At 45.3% G+C, this 20,389-nt stretch overlaps 1 protein-coding gene across 2 annotated transcripts in view; it reads left to right on the top strand.

Annotated features, from left to right (window-relative positions):
- The window catches only part of COLEC12 (collectin subfamily member 12), a 185,163-nt gene extending 165,277 nt beyond the window's left edge, over nt 1-19,886 (top strand). For both annotated transcript variants that reach the window (XM_007974490.3, XM_007974491.3), the window contains 5 exons: nt 1,879-2,367; nt 3,972-4,108; nt 5,338-5,447; nt 15,906-16,051; nt 17,815-19,886. In XM_007974490.3, coding sequence (XP_007972681.1) covers nt 1,879-2,367; nt 3,972-4,108; nt 5,338-5,447; nt 15,906-16,051; nt 17,815-17,834 — 902 coding nt within the window. In that variant the 3' untranslated portion in view covers nt 17,835-19,886. The remainder of the gene's footprint in view (nt 1-1,878; nt 2,368-3,971; nt 4,109-5,337; nt 5,448-15,905; nt 16,052-17,814) is intronic.
- Nucleotides 19,887-20,389: the final 503 nt, after the last annotated feature.

The raw sequence follows: 20,389 nt of genomic DNA, 5'->3' as shown, positions 1-20,389 counted from the left end.
TGGGAGGAAGCTGAGGTTGGAGGATTGCTTCAGCCCAAGAGTGCAAAGTTGCAGTGAGCTATGATCATGCCACTGTGCTCCAGCCTGGGTGACAGAGTGAGACTGTCTCTAAAAAAATAGAGTGAGACTCTGTCGCTAAAAAAAAGAGAGAGAGAGAATAAGTGTGGCCTTTTACTATTCATGCAGAATTGTGAGATTTCAGAAACTCTCAGATTCATTCATTTCAACATCAGAAGACTTGAGTTCATGCCCCAGCTCCACTACTAGATTGTGGTTGACCATGTCTTACTCTCCTTGGTATCTGTTCCTAGTAGCTAAGTATCCTCAAACAAATAGTTTGGCATCTCTGGCCCTACATGTACTCGTCTGTGCAGTGAGAATTCCACATCACAGGCAAGATCAGGTGGCATAATGTATGTGAAAGTACCTTGAAAATTGTCTCACTATACAGTTCCTGGTAGGGGGTTATTTGTGTGAAATTTCCTGTTACCTCTGAGAAATTAAAGAAAGAAAAACAATCCTGTGTTACGTGGGCCTGTTTATGGGAGGATGGGGATAGCAGTATTTGCTTTTCTTCCCAATTTGATGGTCCACATAATTTTTTCTCTAGCCTACCTTCCTTATATATATTATTAGACTTACAAAGCAACCCAGAGAGTTTGGACACCTGTCCACAATGGGCAGCAAAGCCCCACCAGGCTTTCCCACAGAGACCTCCCGTCCCTCTGAGCTGGCCCACGGGTGAGTGAGGCTCAGCCCTAAGGACACCAGCATCCCCACAGCTTTGGTGGACAGCACAGGCATGCCAGCTGGGGTAGCACAGAGAGGAAGGTTATAGGGAACTTACAGGCTTGGTTATAGGGAGAGAATTAATACATCAATGCCTGTCAACACCTGATGGCATGTTTTGGTCTCCTTCAGTTCTTTATCCCACAATACCTTAACACGGTGCTTGTCATATAATAGGTCTTTAATAAATATTTATCAAATTAAGGAAAACAGGAAATAAATAAGAGGAAATCCTAACCCTGGTCTGCACAACTTTCCTGCTGATGACAGCATAGGTCCAGGTGACTAAGAGAACCCAGTTTAATCGTGCGAGTCACTGTGAAGAATAAGCCCCTGGCTGTCAGTGTCACCATGAAGGACATCAGTGGGGCACTGAAAAGTTGTGCACGGTTACAATACATTATCAAAGCTTGAAGAGGAAGGGTGAGCTTACTGAAGAACACACAGTACACTGGCTTGCTCGGGCTGCCGTACCAAAGTTCACAGACTGGGAGGCTTGAACAGCAGACATTTCTTTCCTTATGGTTCCAGAGGCCGCAAGTCCAAGATCAAAGCATCAGCCGCGTTGTTTCCTCCGAGGCCTCCCTCCTTGGTTTGCAGGTGTCCGTCTCCTCCCTGTGTCCATCTTCTCCCTGTGTCCGTCTTCTCCCTGTGTCCGCCTTCTCCCTGTGTCCGTCTTCTCCCTGTGTCCGCCTTCTCCCTGTGTCCATCTTCTCCCTGTGTCCTCAGGTGATCTTTCCTCTGTGGGTCTGTGACCTAATCCCCTCTTCTTTAAGGACACCAGTCCTATTGGGTTAGGGTCACCCATGTCACCTTGTTTTAACTCGATGACCTCTGTGAAGGCCGTGCCTCTAAGTAAGTCCCATCCTGAGGTGCTGGGGGTTAGGACTTCAACATAAGAATTTGGAGGAGGACATAATTTAGCCCATAACAGTCAACAGTCGTATGATAAACAAATAATCTTTCCCTAATGTGTATATTTTATATGCTAGGTTTTTTTAGTTTGGAGATTTTATAAGAAGAAAAATCATTCATAACTGTCATTCACAGTGGATTTCATGTTGACACTTTTTTTTTTTTATGTTTTAGGTCCACCGGGCCCGAGGGGTCCAAAAGGTGACAGAGGATCCCAGGGACCCCCTGGTCCAACTGGCAACAAGGGACAGAAAGGAGAGAAGGGGGAGCCTGGACCGCCTGGCCCTGCGGGTGAGAGAGGCCCAGTTGGACCCGCAGGTCCCCCCGGAGAACGTGGCGGCAAAGGATCTAAGGGCTCCCAGGGCCCCAAAGGTTCCCGCGGTTCCCCCGGGAAGCCCGGCCCTCAGGGCCCCAGTGGGGACCCAGGCCCCCCAGGCCCTCCAGGCAAAGAAGGACTCCCTGGCCCCCAGGGCCCTCCTGGCTTCCAGGGACTGCAGGGCACTGTGGGGGAGCCTGGGGTTCCTGGACCTCGGGGACTGCCAGGCTTGCCTGGGGTACCAGGCATGCCAGGCCCCAAGGGCCCCCCCGGCCCTCCCGGCCCATCAGGAGCAGTGGTGCCCCTGGCCCTGCAGAATGAACCAACCCCGGCACCAGAGGACAATGGTAAGTCCAAGTCCTCCCTCCAGCCAGGGGGACAGGGCAGTGCACGTGCTTGAGACTGAGCCAGCCCCTAGTGTGTGGCCCCAGCCATGTTATTTGTTTTTGTTTTTGTTTTTGTTTGAGACAGGGTCTCACTCTGTCACCAGGCTGCAGTGCCATGGCGTGATCTCAGCTCAGTGCAACCTCTACCTCCTGGGTTCAAGCAATTCTCCTGCCTCAGCCTCCCAAGTAGCTGGGACTACAAGCGTGTGCCACCACGGCCAGCTAATTTTTATATTTTTAGTTAGAGAGGGGGTTTCGCCATGTTGGCCAGGCTGGTCTCAAACTCCTGGCCTCAAGCCATCCGCCTGCCTTAGTCTCCCAAAGTGCTGGGATTACAGGTGTGAGTCACCACGTCTTGTCCCCCGCTCCGTATTATTTAACAGCAAAGGCATCTTAGGGGCTGGCACAGGAGCCCTGCTGCCAAAACAGGTCTCCACACCAGTCATGTGTTTCTCTGTAAACACCATCAGATTCTCTAGCACAAATTGTTTTATGTAGTATGTATGTATGTATGAATGGAACAGGGCCTCACTCTGTCACCCAGGCTGGAATGACGGAGTGAAGTGGTGCAAACATAGCTCACTGCAGCTTTGACCTCCTGGGCTTAGGCGATCTTCCCAGTCAGACTTCTGCGTAGCTGGGACCACAGGGGTGTGCCACCACACCTGGCTAATTTTTTATTTTCATTTTTTGTAGAGACAGGGTCTTGTTATATTGCCCGGCCTGGTCTTGAACTCCTGGTCTCTGGCAACCCTCCTGCCTCAGTCTTGCAACGTGCTGGGATTCCAGGTGTGAGCCAAGGCACCGGCTCTTGCACTTGTTTCTTTATAGGGGGCAGCGCTCAGAAGACAAACACAATGCAAAACATTTCCTTCAGGGAAGCCTGCGGCTGGCCACCCTGACCACTCTTGCCTCGTTTTACATCCTCACTCTGGGGATAGGTGGGCTCCCTCCGTTAGCTCCATCAGCATGCGGATGGAACCCTCAGCTATTGATGACTACAGTTAATTTCTTTTTGAGGTATTAGATGTTACGGTGCCTTCTAGTCTTTTGATAATTAAACATTTGACAAAACTCAAATGTTTGGTTAGCAACCAAGCCTGTTTTTCTCTCCTTCAACTCAACCCCTATTCTACTTGATTTTGGTCGGTGAGGCCTGGGTTATCTTTGTTGATCCATGAGCCCAGTTTTGGTGCTGGGTTCTCACATCCAACTGTTCATAGGTTCCATATGATTCCAGACTGACGCTGAACATCTGTGCCTGCCCTGCTTCTTGTTGTTGCTTCTGTTATTTCTGTCACTGTGAAGACGGATCCAGACGCAGAAGAACAAAGACCCAGTCAAAGATCTTTTCCAGATTATGTGGTTTTGGCTTGTGCTCTGCAGTCCACTTTGGGCTCATGCTTGCTGCGAGCTCGTCCGTGAACATCAGCTGTGGGCCTCGTGCAGGGACGCTCAGGCTGCTCCCAGCAGGACCACAGTTTTGGCCTCTGAAACGCAACTGAAGAAAAGCAGAGTACTTTCTGTGATTTTTTAATCAATGTTTTCCACTTTTGCATTCCTAGGCTGCCCGCCTCACTGGAAGAACTTCACAGACAAATGCTACTATTTTTCGATTGAGAAAGAAATTTTTGAGGAAGCAAAGCTTTTCTGTGAAGACAAGTCTTCCCATCTCGTTTTCATAAACACTAGGGAGGAACAGGTATGCCTGCCACATACTTGCTTGGGGAAACTATAATTTAAGGATAGTTTACATCTGGAAATTGCAGGCTTGTTGGGGATTCGGAGATATCACGAATTCCTAGTCACGTAAACATGGGAGGCAACATTACAGAGATTTGGATTTCATCCAGTGGCTAGAAGCGTTCATGGCATTGGGATTGTATCTTCATGATTCTTCCTGGAAGGTATTACTTATCAAGCCTGGAGATGTGTGGCTCCTTCTGGTGGCTGTTGAAATAATTATAATGCAGAGAAGCTTGAGGGCTGCCACCAGGCACCTGTGGGGGCAGAGACAGAGGCATGAACACTGTAGGGATGGAGTGGGGTGCAAGGGACCATGCATGGCCCCAGAGGAGTCAGGAAGAGCAAAGAAGGCTGAGGAGGCAGGGTCCACACATGGTGATGCTAGTGTCCACTCATTAGACCCCTTCTGTATGCCAGGCACTGTGCGAGGCATCTTCTCCCTTAAACCTCACAACAACCCTGGAACGTAGGTATTATTATTGTCCTCATTTGACAGATAGGAAAACTGAGGCCCAGCAAGGTTTATGCAGACTGAGACCAAAACTGTGGCCTGTCTAGCAACAATGCAGCGCTTTCTTTGATACCACACCATTCCAGCGGCCTCCTCCCTTTTCCCTAAGTTATCTCCAGCAGACACAATCCTGTAAACAGATGTTTCCTATAGTAACTGACTGGAATGAGCACACGGCAGAGAGTGACCAAGCACCTGGGCTTTAGAATACACAGACCGGGCCCAAGCCCAGCTCAGTTGCTTCTCATGCTTGTTCAATGGGTGGTTATAAAAGCTTGAAGACACACTGCGTGCAACACACTGCACATGGGGCCCAGCCCAGAGGAAGTGCCCAATAATATCATGACTATTCCTATGATTAGGACATGGGAGAAAGGGGTGGGTGGTAGGAGGCAGTGGAACCAATGGACATTCACTGAGTTATCTGCGTGATTTGGAGGAAGAGCCTCACTTTAACATCAGTTGTAAACTTGTAAGAGGAAAAAGTCAAAGCCCCCCAAACAGTGCAAAACAGAGCAACTAGCAAGAAAAAAGCAGAAAGCAAAAGCAGGCTACACGTTCTGACAAACATCCTCTTTTAAATTGTCCTTTTTTCTAAACGTTAAATAAAAGAAGGCGGCCTGAGACATCTGTTCTGAAAAATAGTCACGCACCATCCCTGGTTTGTGTTTCAGCAATGGATAAAAAAACAGCTGGTAGGGAGAGAGAGCCACTGGATCGGCCTCACAGACTCAGAGCATGAAAATGAATGGAAGTGGCTGGATGGGACATCTCCAGACTACAAGTAAGTACTCAGAAGCTTCCAGATTGGTGGTCAGGCTCTCACTGTTCTGTTGTCACTTCTTGCCCGACTCCCAACAGTTTCTTCCTTAATGACCTCATGTCCTAGACACTCCTCCCAAACTGGGGCTCCTGGTACTAGTTGCGTATTTCCCCTGGAGAAATCGTGGTTGACAGTTGATACGCTGTCAAATAAGGCTTTCCTTTCTTCTTTTCATGGAGTGAATTTTTTTTCATTTCTAAGGAAAAAATCATGAAACTCATAAAACCACACGGCGTAATACTTCTGGTCAAGGCATTTTCTTTAAATGCTATGGGAAAGCATGATGAAGCCCAGGCAACCTCAGGCATGATCAGCGTTCGCCCCAGGCGTGTTTCCAAGAACTGGGGAGCTCCCTTCAGGATCACACTGTGGATGCCCCTGACAACCTAGTTGGGCTTCTAGGCAGAGTGTGATTAGAAACTACAGATGTGTAATTTTCCTGGCTCACGCCTGTAATCCCAGCGCTTTGGGAGGCTGAGATGGGCAGATCACTTGAGGTCTGGAGTTCAAGACCAGTCTGGTCAACGTGGTGAAACCTCGTCTTTACTAAAAAGAAAATACAAAAATTAGCCAGATATGGTGGCGCATGCGTGTAATCCCAGCTATTCAGGAGGCTGAGGCAGAAGAATTGCTTAAATCCAGGAGGCGGAGGTTGTAGTGAGCCGAGATTGTGCCACTGCACTCCAGCCTGGGCCACAGAGCAAGACTCCATCTCAAAAAAGAAAAAAAATAAAATAAACTACAAATGTGTGATTTTCCTACACATAGAAAGTTAAAATACACTATAAACAAAGTTGCATTTGTGGGATAACCATCCCCTAGAGGTTTCAAGATTCCCTATAAGTCCCCTGTGACCTAAGTTCTATGAAAAGAGCAACAAAAAACAGAATCACTTTGAGGTACCTTATCAGCTAACCCAGAAGTCTCCAGGGTCTCATCCTACCCCAGGGATGTTAGCCCCTTCCCTAATTCTAACAATGACTGTATTGCATCAGTTTGATTTTCACATCTCCGTACTCTGACTTTGCCTCTAACGGGTGTGAAAATTGCAAGGAACTGTAACAAATGAAGCAGAATTTATTTTAAAAAAAAAACAAAAAACCTCTGAGTAACCTTTAGTTTGCTGGAGACAGTGAGGCCAGACCCTGCAGAGGCTCCACCAGGCACAAGAGCATCCCTGCATTGGAAGCACTTTCTGAGCATTGGGCAAAGGCCATGGTATGGCCTCTGGGGCTGTCCCAGGAAGGAGAGGAGAAAACAAGGGTGTTTCAGGCCTAAGACAGTCTCATGGCCATGGAGGCCTAGGCTTGTATCAGCCGAGCAGCAAGGAGGAGGGTCAGAGGTGATGGAGAAGCCAGATCGAGTTTTTAAATGTCCCTGTGTGCGTGTGCATGTGCATTTGGATAAACAGGCTCTTTCATACTTTCAAATTCTCCATGTGAATAGGATCAGAGGATAAAGGAGGAAATCAGAATAAGGCCATCTCTATTTTTGTTTGTTTTTAAGAGACAAGGTCTGACTCTGTTGCCCAGGCTAAAGGGCAGTGGCACGATCATGGCTCACTGCAGCCTCTTATCTCCCCAGCTCAAGCGATCCTCCCACCTCAGACTCCCAGGTCCCTGGGACCACAGGTGCACATCACCACACCCGGCTAATGGTTTCAGCTTTTGTTTAGACGTGGTCCACTATGTTGCTCTGGTTGGTCTCAAACTCCTAGCCTCAAGTGATCCTCCCACCTTGGCCTCCCAAAGCACTGGGATCACAGGTATGAGCCACTGCAACTCGTCAGGCCATCTCTTTATGAAAAATAAACACGTGGCCAAATATTGATTTGGAACATTAGAAGATTTTAGGTCGGAAGGTGAGCCTTAGACTTCCCTTAAGGGCAAGTGGATGTCTGCTGCGGGCCTGTCAGAGACCCGTCTGCTTCTCTGCGCTGTCCTGGGGAGAGGAAGGGGTGCCCCCTGGCATCCCCTGGCACTTGAGAATTTGCCTGATGAGCCAAGGAGAGTGCCCAACACCTCAGGGACACACTTTAGGAGACCCAAAACAGTTGCAGGAATCACCGTCTGAAACAGTAGCTGCAGAAGCTTGGAGCTGGGGATAGGAGACAGAGACTATTTTCTTAGAAAGACAAATTCTGCTTTTTTGACAGCCAAGAGTGCCAGGGTCTTTTTTTTTTTTTTTTTTTTTTTTTTAAGAGAGTTGGGAGAAGCTGGAAAAAAAATGATCTTCTCCACTTTTTTCACTGCCATAAATGCACAAAGGTCTGGGTTAGACTCACTAAGAAATTCAATCTTAAGCCTTTCCTCAAGAAAAAAACTGGATTGGCCCATATGGAATGGATTGGGCTGGAACATTACTGTCTGTGCCAGCTCTCCCAATGTCACATTTTTCTCCTCTTCCCTGGGGTCCAGCAAGAATGATATGATTTGGATGGAGCGCACCGGCTTGGTACCCAGGACCTGAGAAGAATGACGTCACCAGACACCTCACTGGGCACCCAGTCCCCAACCACAGCCATTTTGGAGCCTCCCAAATCCTCAGCTCTGCACCCCAGCCACCACACAGGCTGTGCTTCTCGTTTTCCACCCAAAGGAATACACAGGCACATAAAAATCCCCAGGATCAAATTTTAAAAGCAAGAATAAGTTAGGCAGGCATGTTATGAGGTCTCAATAACCAAAGGCTAATTTAATTTGACATATAATAATAAACATTGCACACACTAGAAAGCAAGCCAGTGCAGTCAAGGGAGGGAGTGCATGCTCCAGCATCAGCAAGATCGGGGTTCCGCGCCTTGAACCAGCAACTCTCAAAACTGCAGAGCCTCATGCGAGTTCCTCAGCCCCACAAAACCTCCATGTCCCCATTTAGAAGAAGAATTTTACGGCCGGGCGCGGTGGCTGAAGCCTGTAATCCCAGCACTTTGGGAGGCCGAGACGGGTGGATCACGAGGTCAGGAGATCGAGACCATCCTGGCTAACCCGGTGAAACCCCGTCTCTACTAAAAAAATACAAAAAACTAGCCGGGCGATGTGGCGGGCGCCTGTAGTCCCAGCTACTCGGGAGGCTGAGGCAGGAGAATGGCGTAAACCCGGGAGACGGAGCTTGCAGTGAGCTGAGATCCGGCCACTGCACTCCAGCCTGGGTGACAGAGCGAGACTCCGTCTCAAAAAAAAAAAAAAAAAAAAAAAAAAAAGAAGAAGAATTTTACAAAAGTACCTATGTCAGTATTGTGAAAATCGAAAATCAAATGTGATATCTGTATGTAAAGCCTTTAGTACAGGGCTTGGCACGTAGGAAGTGCTCGAGGAATAGTACCTGCTGGTATTGGTCTATTATTACTATTATCATCATAATTATTATCATATTAGTTAGCAGTTGCTGATAAATACTACATAGCACGTATATATTTTACAGTATCCTGATTGGGATGTCCACACAGTGTCTTACTCAAGTCCCACAACAGGTTTGTGAAGAACACAAGAAAAACGTTCTCTGCATGGCCTGGGAATGGGGACTGGGCTTTAGGCTCTCAGGGGTCTCCCACAAGTATAAACTGCCCCAAATACGTCTCCTCCTAGTCGGACCCACTTTTTTTTTGGAGATGGAGTCTTGCTCTGTCGCCAGGCTGGAGGGCAGTGGTGAGATCTCGGCTCACTGCAACCTCCGCCTCCCAGGTTCAAGTGATTCTCCTGTCTCAGCCTCTCAGTAACTGGGATTACACGCACCCCCCACCACGCTCGGCTAACTTTTTTGTATTTTTAGTAGAGATGGGGTTTCACCATGTTGGTCAGGCTGGTCTTGAACTCCTGACCTCAGGTGATCCCCCCACCTCAGCCTCCCAAAGTGCTGGGATTACAGGCGCGAGTCACCACACCCAGCCATCAGACTGACTTTTACTCGCCTCGTCTTTGCATCTGTGGCCTCGAAGCATTGGCCCATCCACCTCCCTTACCCCTGCCACCAGCAGTGATTTCTGGAACAGATCATTGCAAGAGACTATTATGAACAATTATTCACCAAAAAATTGGATAACCTAGAAGAATAGATAAATTCCTAGAAACCTATAGCCTACCAAGACCAGATCTAGAAGAAATAGAAAGCACAGGCTGAGGTGGGAGTATCATTTGAGGCCAGGAGTTCAAGACCAGCCTGAACAACAGAGCAAGACCCCCATCTCTTAAAGAAAAACAAGGAAAAAAAAAAAAGGAAGAAATAGCCTGGCCAGCCTAATAACAAATAAGGAGATTGAAGTAGCAATCAGAAACCTCCCAAAAAAAATAAGCCCAGGACCAGATGGCTTCACAGCCAAATTCTACCAAATATTCAAAAAGCATCAGTCCTTCTTAAACTCTTCCAAAAAATAGAAGTCGATGGGCCTGGCACCATTCCATCCCTTGCCCAGGCTAAGAAGAATTAAGTACCACTGCTTTCCCCTTACTCTTTTCTCCCAGCACACGTACCATCCTTTTAAAACAGTTCGTGGGTTTCGTGGTTACTGTTAAAGAGAAAATAGACGAGGGGTAAAAGGCTCTATCCTCTGCGTCTCGGCCTCACCTCGTTTTTCATGCTGAGACCTGGTTGTGAAAGAGAGTGCTGGAATGGACAGCAACAGTGACATGGAACAGAAGCCAGAGGCTTAGGGGACACACAGATTGAGCTCAGGCCTATTTCCTATGAAACACTCAAGCTGACTTGCTGAATCTTACGGCTCCTTCTGCACTGCAGCAGGACAGGACCAGCTGAGGGGAAAGGGTGGCGTGAGATGCCATCTGCAATGGCCCAAGACAGTTCCAAGGATGGGTCCCCAGGGGCTTTGGATCCACACACCAATACAATTTCAAAACAAAGATTGGCAGGTCCGACACAGATCAGCAGGATTTTATTTGCCGATTAAGGACAAGGCTTTAAAAAAGCACCAATCGGCAAATCTCAACATTAAAGAAAATAGTAAACCTGTAATTATTTCCAGGAAGAGACAGCTGGCCATCTTACATTCACACACACACACCACACCGTCCTTATTCTTCTCCTTTCACCAGGGCCTGTGAAAACTTCATTCTTGGTCAACACCCAGTCCGTGACTGGAGATTAGAGTCCATTGGCCCATAGTCTCATGATAACATCTGATGAATTACCTTGAAGTGTCTGCCATGAGCCAGCCTCTGTCCTGGCCTGCAGGATCTTTTCTGGAGTGTGGGGGCAGCAGTGTGAGTGAGCAGTCGTCATTGGGATCATGTTTTAAAAAGGCAGGTTTCCAGGGCCATGTCACAGTCAATAGAACATAGCAACCCTAACTGTGGATACAGCAAAGAACAGGCTTTCAAAGGAGATTTCAACATTCCCCTCTCAGTTACTGATGGACAAATTGATAGGGATATAATAGACACAATCAACTAACTTGACTTATTTGATATTTGTGGGACATTTCACCCAACATCTGCAAATACATATTCTTTTCAGGTGCGTGTGGTACATTCACCAAGATGAACTATATTCTGGGCCATAAAATAAGTCTCAATAAATTTAAAAGAACTAGAACTATAAGGCCAGGCACGGTGGCGCACGCCTGTAATTCCAGTACTTTGGGAAGCCGAGGCAGGTGGATCACCTGAGGCCAAGAGTTCGAGACCAGTGAGGCCAACATGGTGAAATCCCATCTCTGCTAAAAGTACAAAACATTAGCCAGGTGTGGTGGCAGGTACCTGTAATCCCAGCTACTCAGGAGGCTGAGGCAGGAGAATTGCTTGAACCCGGGAGGTAGAGGTTGCAGTGAGCTGAGATCACACCACTGCACTCCAGCCTGGGTGAGACAGGAGACTCCATCTCAAAAAAAAAAAAAACAACCTAGAACTATATAGAGTATGTTTTCTGACCACAATAATTAAATTAGACATAGATAGAAAAATATCTGTGAAATCCCAATTATTTTAAATCACACATTTCTTAATAACCCATGGGTCAAAGAAAAAAAATCACAAAGGAAATCTGAAAATGTTTCAAAGAAGATGAAAACATATCAAAATATGTGGAGTGCAGCTAAAATAGTATTTAGAAAGGTATAGTTATAGCTTTAAAATACATATATTAGAAGCATTGTTTAAAGGTTGAAAATCAATTATCTAAGCTTCCACTTTACCAGGGTAGAGAAAGAAGAACAAATTAATCCCTAAGTAAGTCAAAGGAAGGAAATAATAAAGACTGGAAAGCAGTGAAATAGAAAGACCAACAGTAGAAAGGATCTATAAAACAGGAACATGTCAAAGTTGATCTTTTCCTTTGGGAGGCCAAGGCAGGAGGATTGCTTGAGCCCAGGAGTTCGAGACCAGCCTGAGCAACATAGCAAGACCCCATCTCTACAAAAAACTTAAAAATTAGCTGGGTGTGCTGGTGTACATCTGTGGTCCCAGGTATTCAGGAGGCTGAGGTGAGAGGATCACTTGAGCTTGGGAGGTTGAGGCTGCAGTGAGCTGTGATCACACCTCTGCATTCTGGCCTTGGCTTTTTTTCTTTTTTCTTTCTTTTTTTTTCCAAGACAGAACAAGACTCTGTCTCAAAAGAAAAAAAAAAAAAAAGGGCTGATCCTTTTACTCTTGGTGTAATGAATGTAGGTATAAGCATGTCACTGTGCACACTGTCATTGTTAATGAAGGCTGCTGCTAGACCTGTGGGACCCGAACACATATGGGACCTGGGTACTGCCCACCTGCTCAGAGCAGAATGCTAAGGGAGCTTTTTTGCCTACCCTGCTTGCAGTTGCCTACCTTGGATCACCAGAGATGTGACAGTCTTCCTGAGAATCTCCCAAACACACTAGAAGCTCTTCTGTTCCTCTGTCCACAGGACATCATTTGGTGGGAGTGTGCTATCACAATTACAAGTCACAGCTTTCATCTTCACATCACAAAGATAAAATGTGCTGCCTTTCTGTCTATGCAGACTGCTTCATATAATATCATACATTGTGCTTTTAGTTTTTTGTGTTTTATTTTTTATTTTTTAAGATGGTCTAGTTCTGTTGCCTAGGCTGGAGTGCGGTGGCACAATCATGGCTCACTGCAGCCTCAAGCTCCCAGGCTCAAGTGATCCTCCTATTTTAGTCTCCTGAGTAGCTGGGACTTCTGGCATCAGCTGCCATACCTGCCTAATTTATTTTAAATGTTTTATAGAGATGGGGGGTTCTCACTGTGTTACCCAGGCTAGTCTCGAACTCCCGGCCTCAAGCGATCCTCCTGCCTTAGCCTCCTGAAGTGCTGGGATTACAGTGTGAGCCACTGCGCTAGGCTGAATTAGAGGATGCTAAAGGTTCTCTTCCAGGCTCTTTCATTCTACGGCCCTATATTCTAAATCCTATTTTTTTTTTTTTTGAAATGGAGACTCGCTCTGTCGCCTAGGCTGGAGGGCAGTGGTGTGATCTTGGCTCACTACAACCTTCACCTCCTGGGTTCAAGTGATTCTCATGCCTCAGCCTCCCCAGTAGCTGGGACTCCAGGCGCCTGCCACCAGGCCTGGCTAATGTTTGTATTTTTTTAGTAGAGATGGGGTTTCGCCATGTTGGCCAGGCTGGTCTTGAACTCCTGACTTTAGGTGATCCACCCACCTCAGCCTCCCAAAGTGCTGGGATTACAGGTGTGAGCCACTGTGCCCAGCCTCTAAATCCTATTCTAAATATCTTATATTTAGATATATATACTTGATGTGTGTGTGTGTGTTTCCAGCTCACTAGAGCAGTCAGTCCAAGCATTTCCAAGATTCCTGGTGTACTCAGAGTATGATGTCCAAGTACATGTATGTGCTGCTACCACTCACTTCTGTGACATGTGTATGATAATGTAGAATTCGGGGCTTTGAGCCCCAGACTTCAGCCATTCATCTTGCCAGAATCTACCTGTGAATGAGGTTAAGGCACTGTTTAAGCTGACATTCTTCTCCAAAATATATACATTATGCTTATTTGACATGTTATGTGCTATTTTATTATAAACACGCAGACTGAGGGGTTTTCCCGCAAATCTCTCCATGTGATTTTAGCTTTGCTGAAGAGATGCTTTGAGACTCTGGGTGGTCAGTCCACAGAATAAATTGTCCCTGCAGCCTGCCTTCAGGCTACCCACTTTCCACCCATTCTGGCCTACTGCAGTCACCTCTGCTCATAGAACTGCATTCTGCTTTTAGTCCTAAGGAAAGCCTTGAGCACTGTATGTAAAGAATTCCAGTGACCTGGAAAATCAGATGGAGAAAGATGATAAAGATTATCTCCTTTCTTATCACTCAGTTATTTCTCTGCCTGGTTGTTACATCCTTTTTATTTATTTAACTTAAAATGACTTAAAAGGAAACGCAAAGGGAAAATATTAAGCAGGACTTCTAAGCCCAAAGAAGTCGTAGTTATACAATTTCCCAATTAACTGAGAAATCAAGAATATCAAATATCCTATCATTATACATTCAGGAGTCATAGATCTCAAATTTTATAAACAAAAGTGGAATCAAACCCCCTCATATTACTGGCAGAAATGAATAAAATGTACATATGTACATCCACAAGATCAAACTGCTCAGGCATTGCTGACATCGCCAGAAGAATCTCACAAGGTGGAAAGAGTTACACAAAAAAAGCAAATGTGAAAGTAAACTACTTTTCCTTCCAACTTCATCTCTATCTGGTGTCGGGCTGAGATTGTCACAGGCTAAAATGTTGAACTCATTGTGACTCGTCTGTTATGTAAGCTCTGAGAGTTGGGATTTTGTCTCTTCTCTGCACTGCTATGTTGCCATCACCCAGATGATACCTGGCTTGTAGCAGGAGGGCTATGGATGCCTGGTATGAGTGAGTGAGTGAGTGAGTGAGACTATTTTCTAACTCTTCCTTCTAAGTAGCATCCCATTTTTACTCTCACCAATCGATGGTTTCCTCTGAATTCTCTTTCATCACTAGGTTTATTTAATTGAGGCCACTCGATTAATATCTATATTTTTTTTAGATGGAGCCTCCCTCTGTCACCCAGGCTGGAGTGCAGTGGCATGATCTTGGCTCACTGTAAACCTCCACCTCCTGGATTCAAGCGATTCTCCTGCCCTCAGCCTCCCAAGTAGCTGGGCCTACAGGTGCCCACCACCATGCCCAGCTGATTTTTGTATTTTTAGTAGAGACGGGTTTTCAGCATGTTGGCCAGGCTGGTCTCGAACTCCTGACCTCAGGAGATCCACCTGCCTCAACCTCCCAAAGTGCTGGGATTACAGGCATAAGCCACCACGCCTGGCCTTCATATTCATTTTTTTTAAATCCCAAAATACACATTTGGTGAGTGGGAGTCAGTTCTACCCTGTCCCCATCCTTTGACTATGGACTTCAACTGTCCTTTCACGCTGCCCTCTGGTTTTGTGGGTCTTATTGTCCAGAGATGCAGGGCCATACAGGCTGTCTTCTCGGGTGACCTGAGGACACTCTGTGGCCAGTGCGGTAATGAGTCATTGTTTATGGGAAGCACCCTCTGCTGCAGATGTTCTTCCAGACCCTCCACGTGAGGCTGGCTTGTCCTCTCAGGCAGCAGCCGCAAGCTTCTGTGAATGAATCTGCTGCTTAGACAAGATTGAGCCTTCAGAGAGTAGGTCTGGAAGCACACCTGATTGATTCATGGAAACAGAATCAAGGACTGTTATCTGTGGCAAAGTGCTGTTCCGAGCCGCAGCATCCAAGTTAAAAGCCCCATGTGAACTCGTCCTAAAGAAAACTTGTTTTTAAGAATCTCTCTCTCAAAAAAGGCAGTGAAATATAGGAGTCATTTTCAGTAAGATTAAATTACTATTTCTTTCTAAAGCAATCAACCTTCTACAACTCAGCCAGATAATCATAACCAGTTATTTGTAATTGTAGGTTCTTGTAAATGTATTTCAAAAGTCTTTCACTTTCTCTTCCTGGCTCTTGGACTTGTTAGAGGCAAGATATTGAAATGTACAAGGTCCCTCTGGGTTCTCACAGGACCGTGTGTGTGTGTGTGTGTGTGTGTGTGTGTGTGTGTGTGTATCATGTCCTCATAATGAATAGATATTCACACACATATATGCACTCATGCCCAGAAGTGAGCATTCCAGTACACATTAGAAAATCATTCATCTAACTGTCCCAAAGCAAGATCCACTCCCTCCGCATTGTGATGAACCAGCATAGTGAGTTTGGTTCATGGTAGCAAAGATCACAGGCCTGCAGGGAGATGCCGCATTACGCATTACTCTGCAAAACAGCTCCTCCTTACTCTAAATAAGAGCACGTACTGCTTCTTAAACTGCATTTTCATTCCAGCATAAATGACATGCTTCAGTTTTGTTTTTTTATATTTCTCTGCTGCTCTTGAGTAAAGAAAAGCTGTGCATTACTGTGCAAATAACATTCAATTTCTGTTTTGCTAAAAGAAATTGGAAAGCTGGACAGCCGGATAACTGGGGTCATGGCCATGGGCCAGGAGAAGACTGTGCTGGGTTGATTTATGCTGGGCAGTGGAACGATTTCCAATGTGAAGACGTCAATAACTTCATTTGCGAAAAAGACAGAGAGACAGGTGAGCCGTAGATGGGATTTAAGAGGGAGCTGCCAGCTTACGTCCTATGAAAGGGTGAGGGGTGGTGAGTACAAGGGCCCTGAATGCAGGCTCTGCAATTAGGTTTCAGTCCTGGTTCTGCTATTTATTAACTGGGCAGGTGGTTAACCTCAGGGGAATAGTAATAGCATCTTCTTCACGAGGTTGTTGTGAAGATTTAAATAATAAGTGTGCCTCACATGTAGGAAATACTCAACGAATGCTAAACTAACTGACCCAGATAAGTATCTTATATTGTGAGTTAATTGTTCTTTAAGATATAGCACCGGCCGGGCACAGTGGCTCATGCCTGTAATCCCAGCACTTTGGGAGGCCGAGGCAGGCGGATCTCCTGAGGTGGGGAGTTCGAGACCAGCCTGACCAACATGGAGAAACCCCATCTCTACTAAAAATACAAAATTAGCTGGGCGTGGTGGCATGTGCCTGTAATCCCAGCTACTCAAGAGGCTGAGGCAGGAGAATTGCTTGAGCCCAGGAGGCAGAGGTTGCAGTGAGGCGAGATCGCACCATTGCACTCCAGCCTGGGTAACAAGAGTGAAACTCTGTCTAAGAAAGAAAGAGAGAAAGAGAGAGAGAGAGAAAGAGAGAGAGAGAGAGAGAAAGAGAGGAAGAGAGGAAGAAAAGGAAGAAAGGAAGAAAGGAAGAAAGAAGAAGGAAGGAAGGAAGGAAGGAAGGAAAAGAGGGAGGGAGGGAGGAAGGAAGGAAGGAAGGAAGGAAGGAAGGGAGGGAGGGAGGGAGGAAGGGCACCAATATTAGTCCTTTTTCATAGACATTCATACACAGCTAATCCAGGTGGCTACGCATTCAGTTCCATGAGTATCTACTGAGCATCTACTATAGGCCAGATCCTGTGATCCATAATAGAGAGAGATCGTCTGTGCTGCTTATAAGCTCATAAGCCAAAGTAGCTTGTGGAGATTTTCTTGACTTCAAAGGCTGTGTACCTACAGCTTCATTTAACACACGACCCTCTTTGGCATGCGGCATCTTCGTTTTCTTCACCAGAATGAGATTAAAAGTTTGTGATAGGGGATGGGGGAAATGGGGAATGAAGGCAAATGGGTATGGGGTTTCTTTTTGGGGTGATGGAAATGTTCTAAAATTAGACTAGATTGGTTCTAAATTGCATAACTTTGTGAATATACCAAAGGCCACTGAATTATATACTTTAAATGGGTGAATTATACAATTTGTGAATTGTATTTCAATAAAGCTGTTCATTTAAAAAGTTGGCAGTAAACAAAACCCTCAAATATATTTTGGTCAAACTATTTTTGGAAGTAACTGGGGCATAAATTATCCATATTGCCATTCAGCAGACAATTATTGAGCACCTTTGATGTGTCAGGCATTGGTCCAAGTGCTAGGGACCTTAAGACACATAGGAACTCACAGCTGGGTCAGTTGAGGGGGAAAAACACAGATATCTAAACAAGAGATTATAATTGATGGTGACAAGTAACTCAGATTTGTCTTTTGTATGCTTTGTTTGGCCATTTGGGATTTGAGTAGGGACCAGGCTTCCCCAGAATAGGCTCTTTCAAAATGGAACTTAGCTTTTCATCTGAATAAGATCTTCTAGATGTTTCTTTGAAAATATAAGCATTGTTGAATGATGTATTTTAGACACTGTTCTATAAAAATACACGTTTCTTTTTTTTGAATTGCACTTTAACTTTATTATTTCAGAAAAACTAATGCCCATTCTTATTTCTCTCTTTTAGTACTGTCATCTGCATTATAATGGACTGTGATGGAATCACATGAGCAAATTTTCAGCTCTCAAAGGCAAAGGACACTCCTTTCTAATTGCGTCACCTTCTTATCAGATTGAAAAAAAAAAAGCACTGAAAACCAATTACTGAAAAAAAATTGACAGCTAGTTTTTACCATCCATCATTACCCAAAGACTTGGGAACTAAAATGTTCCCCAGGGTGATATGCTGAATTCCATTGTGCACATGGACTGAATCACATAGATTTTCCTCCATCAGTAATCATGCAATTATTCAAATTATATCTTCCGAAGTATGGAACACTACAATCAGAAAAAGGCTATCATTGATTGTTGAGTTATAGGAAGAACTTAAGCATATACTGTGTAAACAGTACCATACGTTTCTAAAAATCCCAAGTGTAGGAAAAATATGCAGACATACAGATATATAGGCCAACTCTTAGTAATAATATGAAATATACTTAAAGAGCTTTTAAAACTTTGTATTTTTGTACAAAATATTTGCCTTTTACAATTTTTTTCCTTTTTTTTTTTTTTTTGTCATTTTACTGACATAATACATGGAGCCAAAGAAAACAATAATGGTACTAATAAAAACTCCTAGGGTTTCCTGTCAGATTTAATTCTACTCAGTGGCAAAGAATTTTTTCAATTGTGGTTTAAAAAAAAAATTAAATATATATGTATATATATATATTTTTAATGTTTCATTTCCTCAGAGGAGTCAATCACTTGGAATGTCTAGAAATATCCTTACAGATTTTGCCAGTGTCAATCAAGCCTGCACGCATGCACGACTCAGTGAAGTGGGCTGTGCCTTGAGCCCATCACCAGCCAACATTCTTGACATGTGCCTGATCAGATGCAGAAGAAGTGGGCAACTCAAGACATGCTTCCACTTCATTTTGGTGGAGTCAGGAGGTGTGGGGGATGGAGAGGCATCTGTTGGGAAGGGCACTGAATCTGGCCTATCTAGAAGGCCCTATTTCATGGCTGAGCTATGACTGTACTTGGCATCAGACCACTACCAGAGCCGACGTTAACTGTCAGGAACGTATGGCGTCACATCAGTCAAAGACAGAGATGCTAGAAAGATGGGAACCAGCTACATATTACCTGGAAAGTTTGTTTTCTTAAGACGTTTCCAAAAACATAACTCCAAGGCATATGCATGATGAAATGCAAGAACAAACTTTTGGCCACTTTGTGGAACTCTTAAAAGAACTTTTCCAGCCTGGCACGGTAGCTCACACCTGTAATCCCAGGACTTTGGGAGGCCGAGGCAGGCGAATCACTTGAGGTCAGGAGTTCGAGACCAGCCTGACCTCATGGCATGTCTGGCCAACATGGCAAAACCCCATCTCTACTAAAAATATGAAAATTAGCCAGGCATAGTGGCACATGCCTGTAATCCCAGCCACTGGGGAGGCTGAGGCAGGAGAATCGCTTGACCCCAGGAGGCAGAGATTGCAGTGAGCCAAGATCACGCCACTGCACTCCAGCCTGGGTGACAGAGCGAGAATCCATCTCCAAAAAAAAAAGAACCTTTCCTCTGAGCCCATCTTCCTTCCAGTCCTTGACTTTCCTTGACTTGCTGTTGGAAAGTCTAATATGAAAAGGGCTTAAACTAGGCATTAAATATAACTGATGCTCAAAGGTAAGATTTCCATCCAACAGATTCCTTCTCCTCCTTCCCAAGGGTCTTCCCAGGTGGTGCTGCTACCTATCCCAAATAAAATGGTAAAAGAATAAAGACAGAGTTTGACTTTCCCACCTGCAAACACATGGACTGTATTACTTTGCCCACAATCCCCATTCCCCATTCATGCTGTTTTCACAGCCCAGTAGTGGCCAACTGCTCAGCACCTGTGTGCCCTGCTGTCAGGCAGGTGGGACCCACGGTCATCTGGGCCTAAACTGCTGAAGCCTGCAACACAAGGCAGGCACCGCATTCCAGTACCTCTTCAGGCTCAACAGCCTTTAGAGACTACCCTGAGTCCTCTTTTTCATGCTCTTCCTGTTTTTCAAGTATCAATTAAAATTTGTCTTCAGAAGAAACTTGAAAATAAGTATCTAATGCCATCATCAGGGTAGACTAGTGTTAGCTTTCGCAGCTGAAGTTATTCCTATCCCAGGCCTAATAATAACTTATCGAATGCATGTTATTTATCAGGCACTGGTCGAAGTGCTTCAATCAGATTGTCTCACCTGATCCTCCCAACAGCCCTGGGAAGTAGGTCTTACTACACTCCCCATTTCACAGGGACTGGGGCTTGGGGAGGTGATGTGGTTTCCTGAGTCACTCCATCACTGAGTAGACAGGATTCAGACGCAAGCTTTGAAAATGTTCTAATTTTCTTTAGAAGCAAGGGTCCTTCTTAATAGCACACTGAATAAAATCAGATGAATAATCACACATTATAAGATGCCTCCTGTATGTCTCTATATTTGGCTATTTACATACCAGGTTTGTTTTTTGTTTGTTTTTGTTTTTAAGATAGTCTCACTCTGTCACCCAGGCTGGAGTGCAGTGGCGCGATCTCGGCTCACTGCAATCTCTA

This window comes from Chlorocebus sabaeus, chromosome 18 (genome assembly GCF_047675955.1).
Source record: "Chlorocebus sabaeus isolate Y175 chromosome 18, mChlSab1.0.hap1, whole genome shotgun sequence".
NCBI classification, from domain to species: domain Eukaryota; kingdom Metazoa; phylum Chordata; class Mammalia; order Primates; family Cercopithecidae; genus Chlorocebus; species Chlorocebus sabaeus.
The sequence above is the reverse complement of the archived record's forward strand: the minus strand, read 5'-3'. Positions and strand labels throughout refer to the sequence as shown.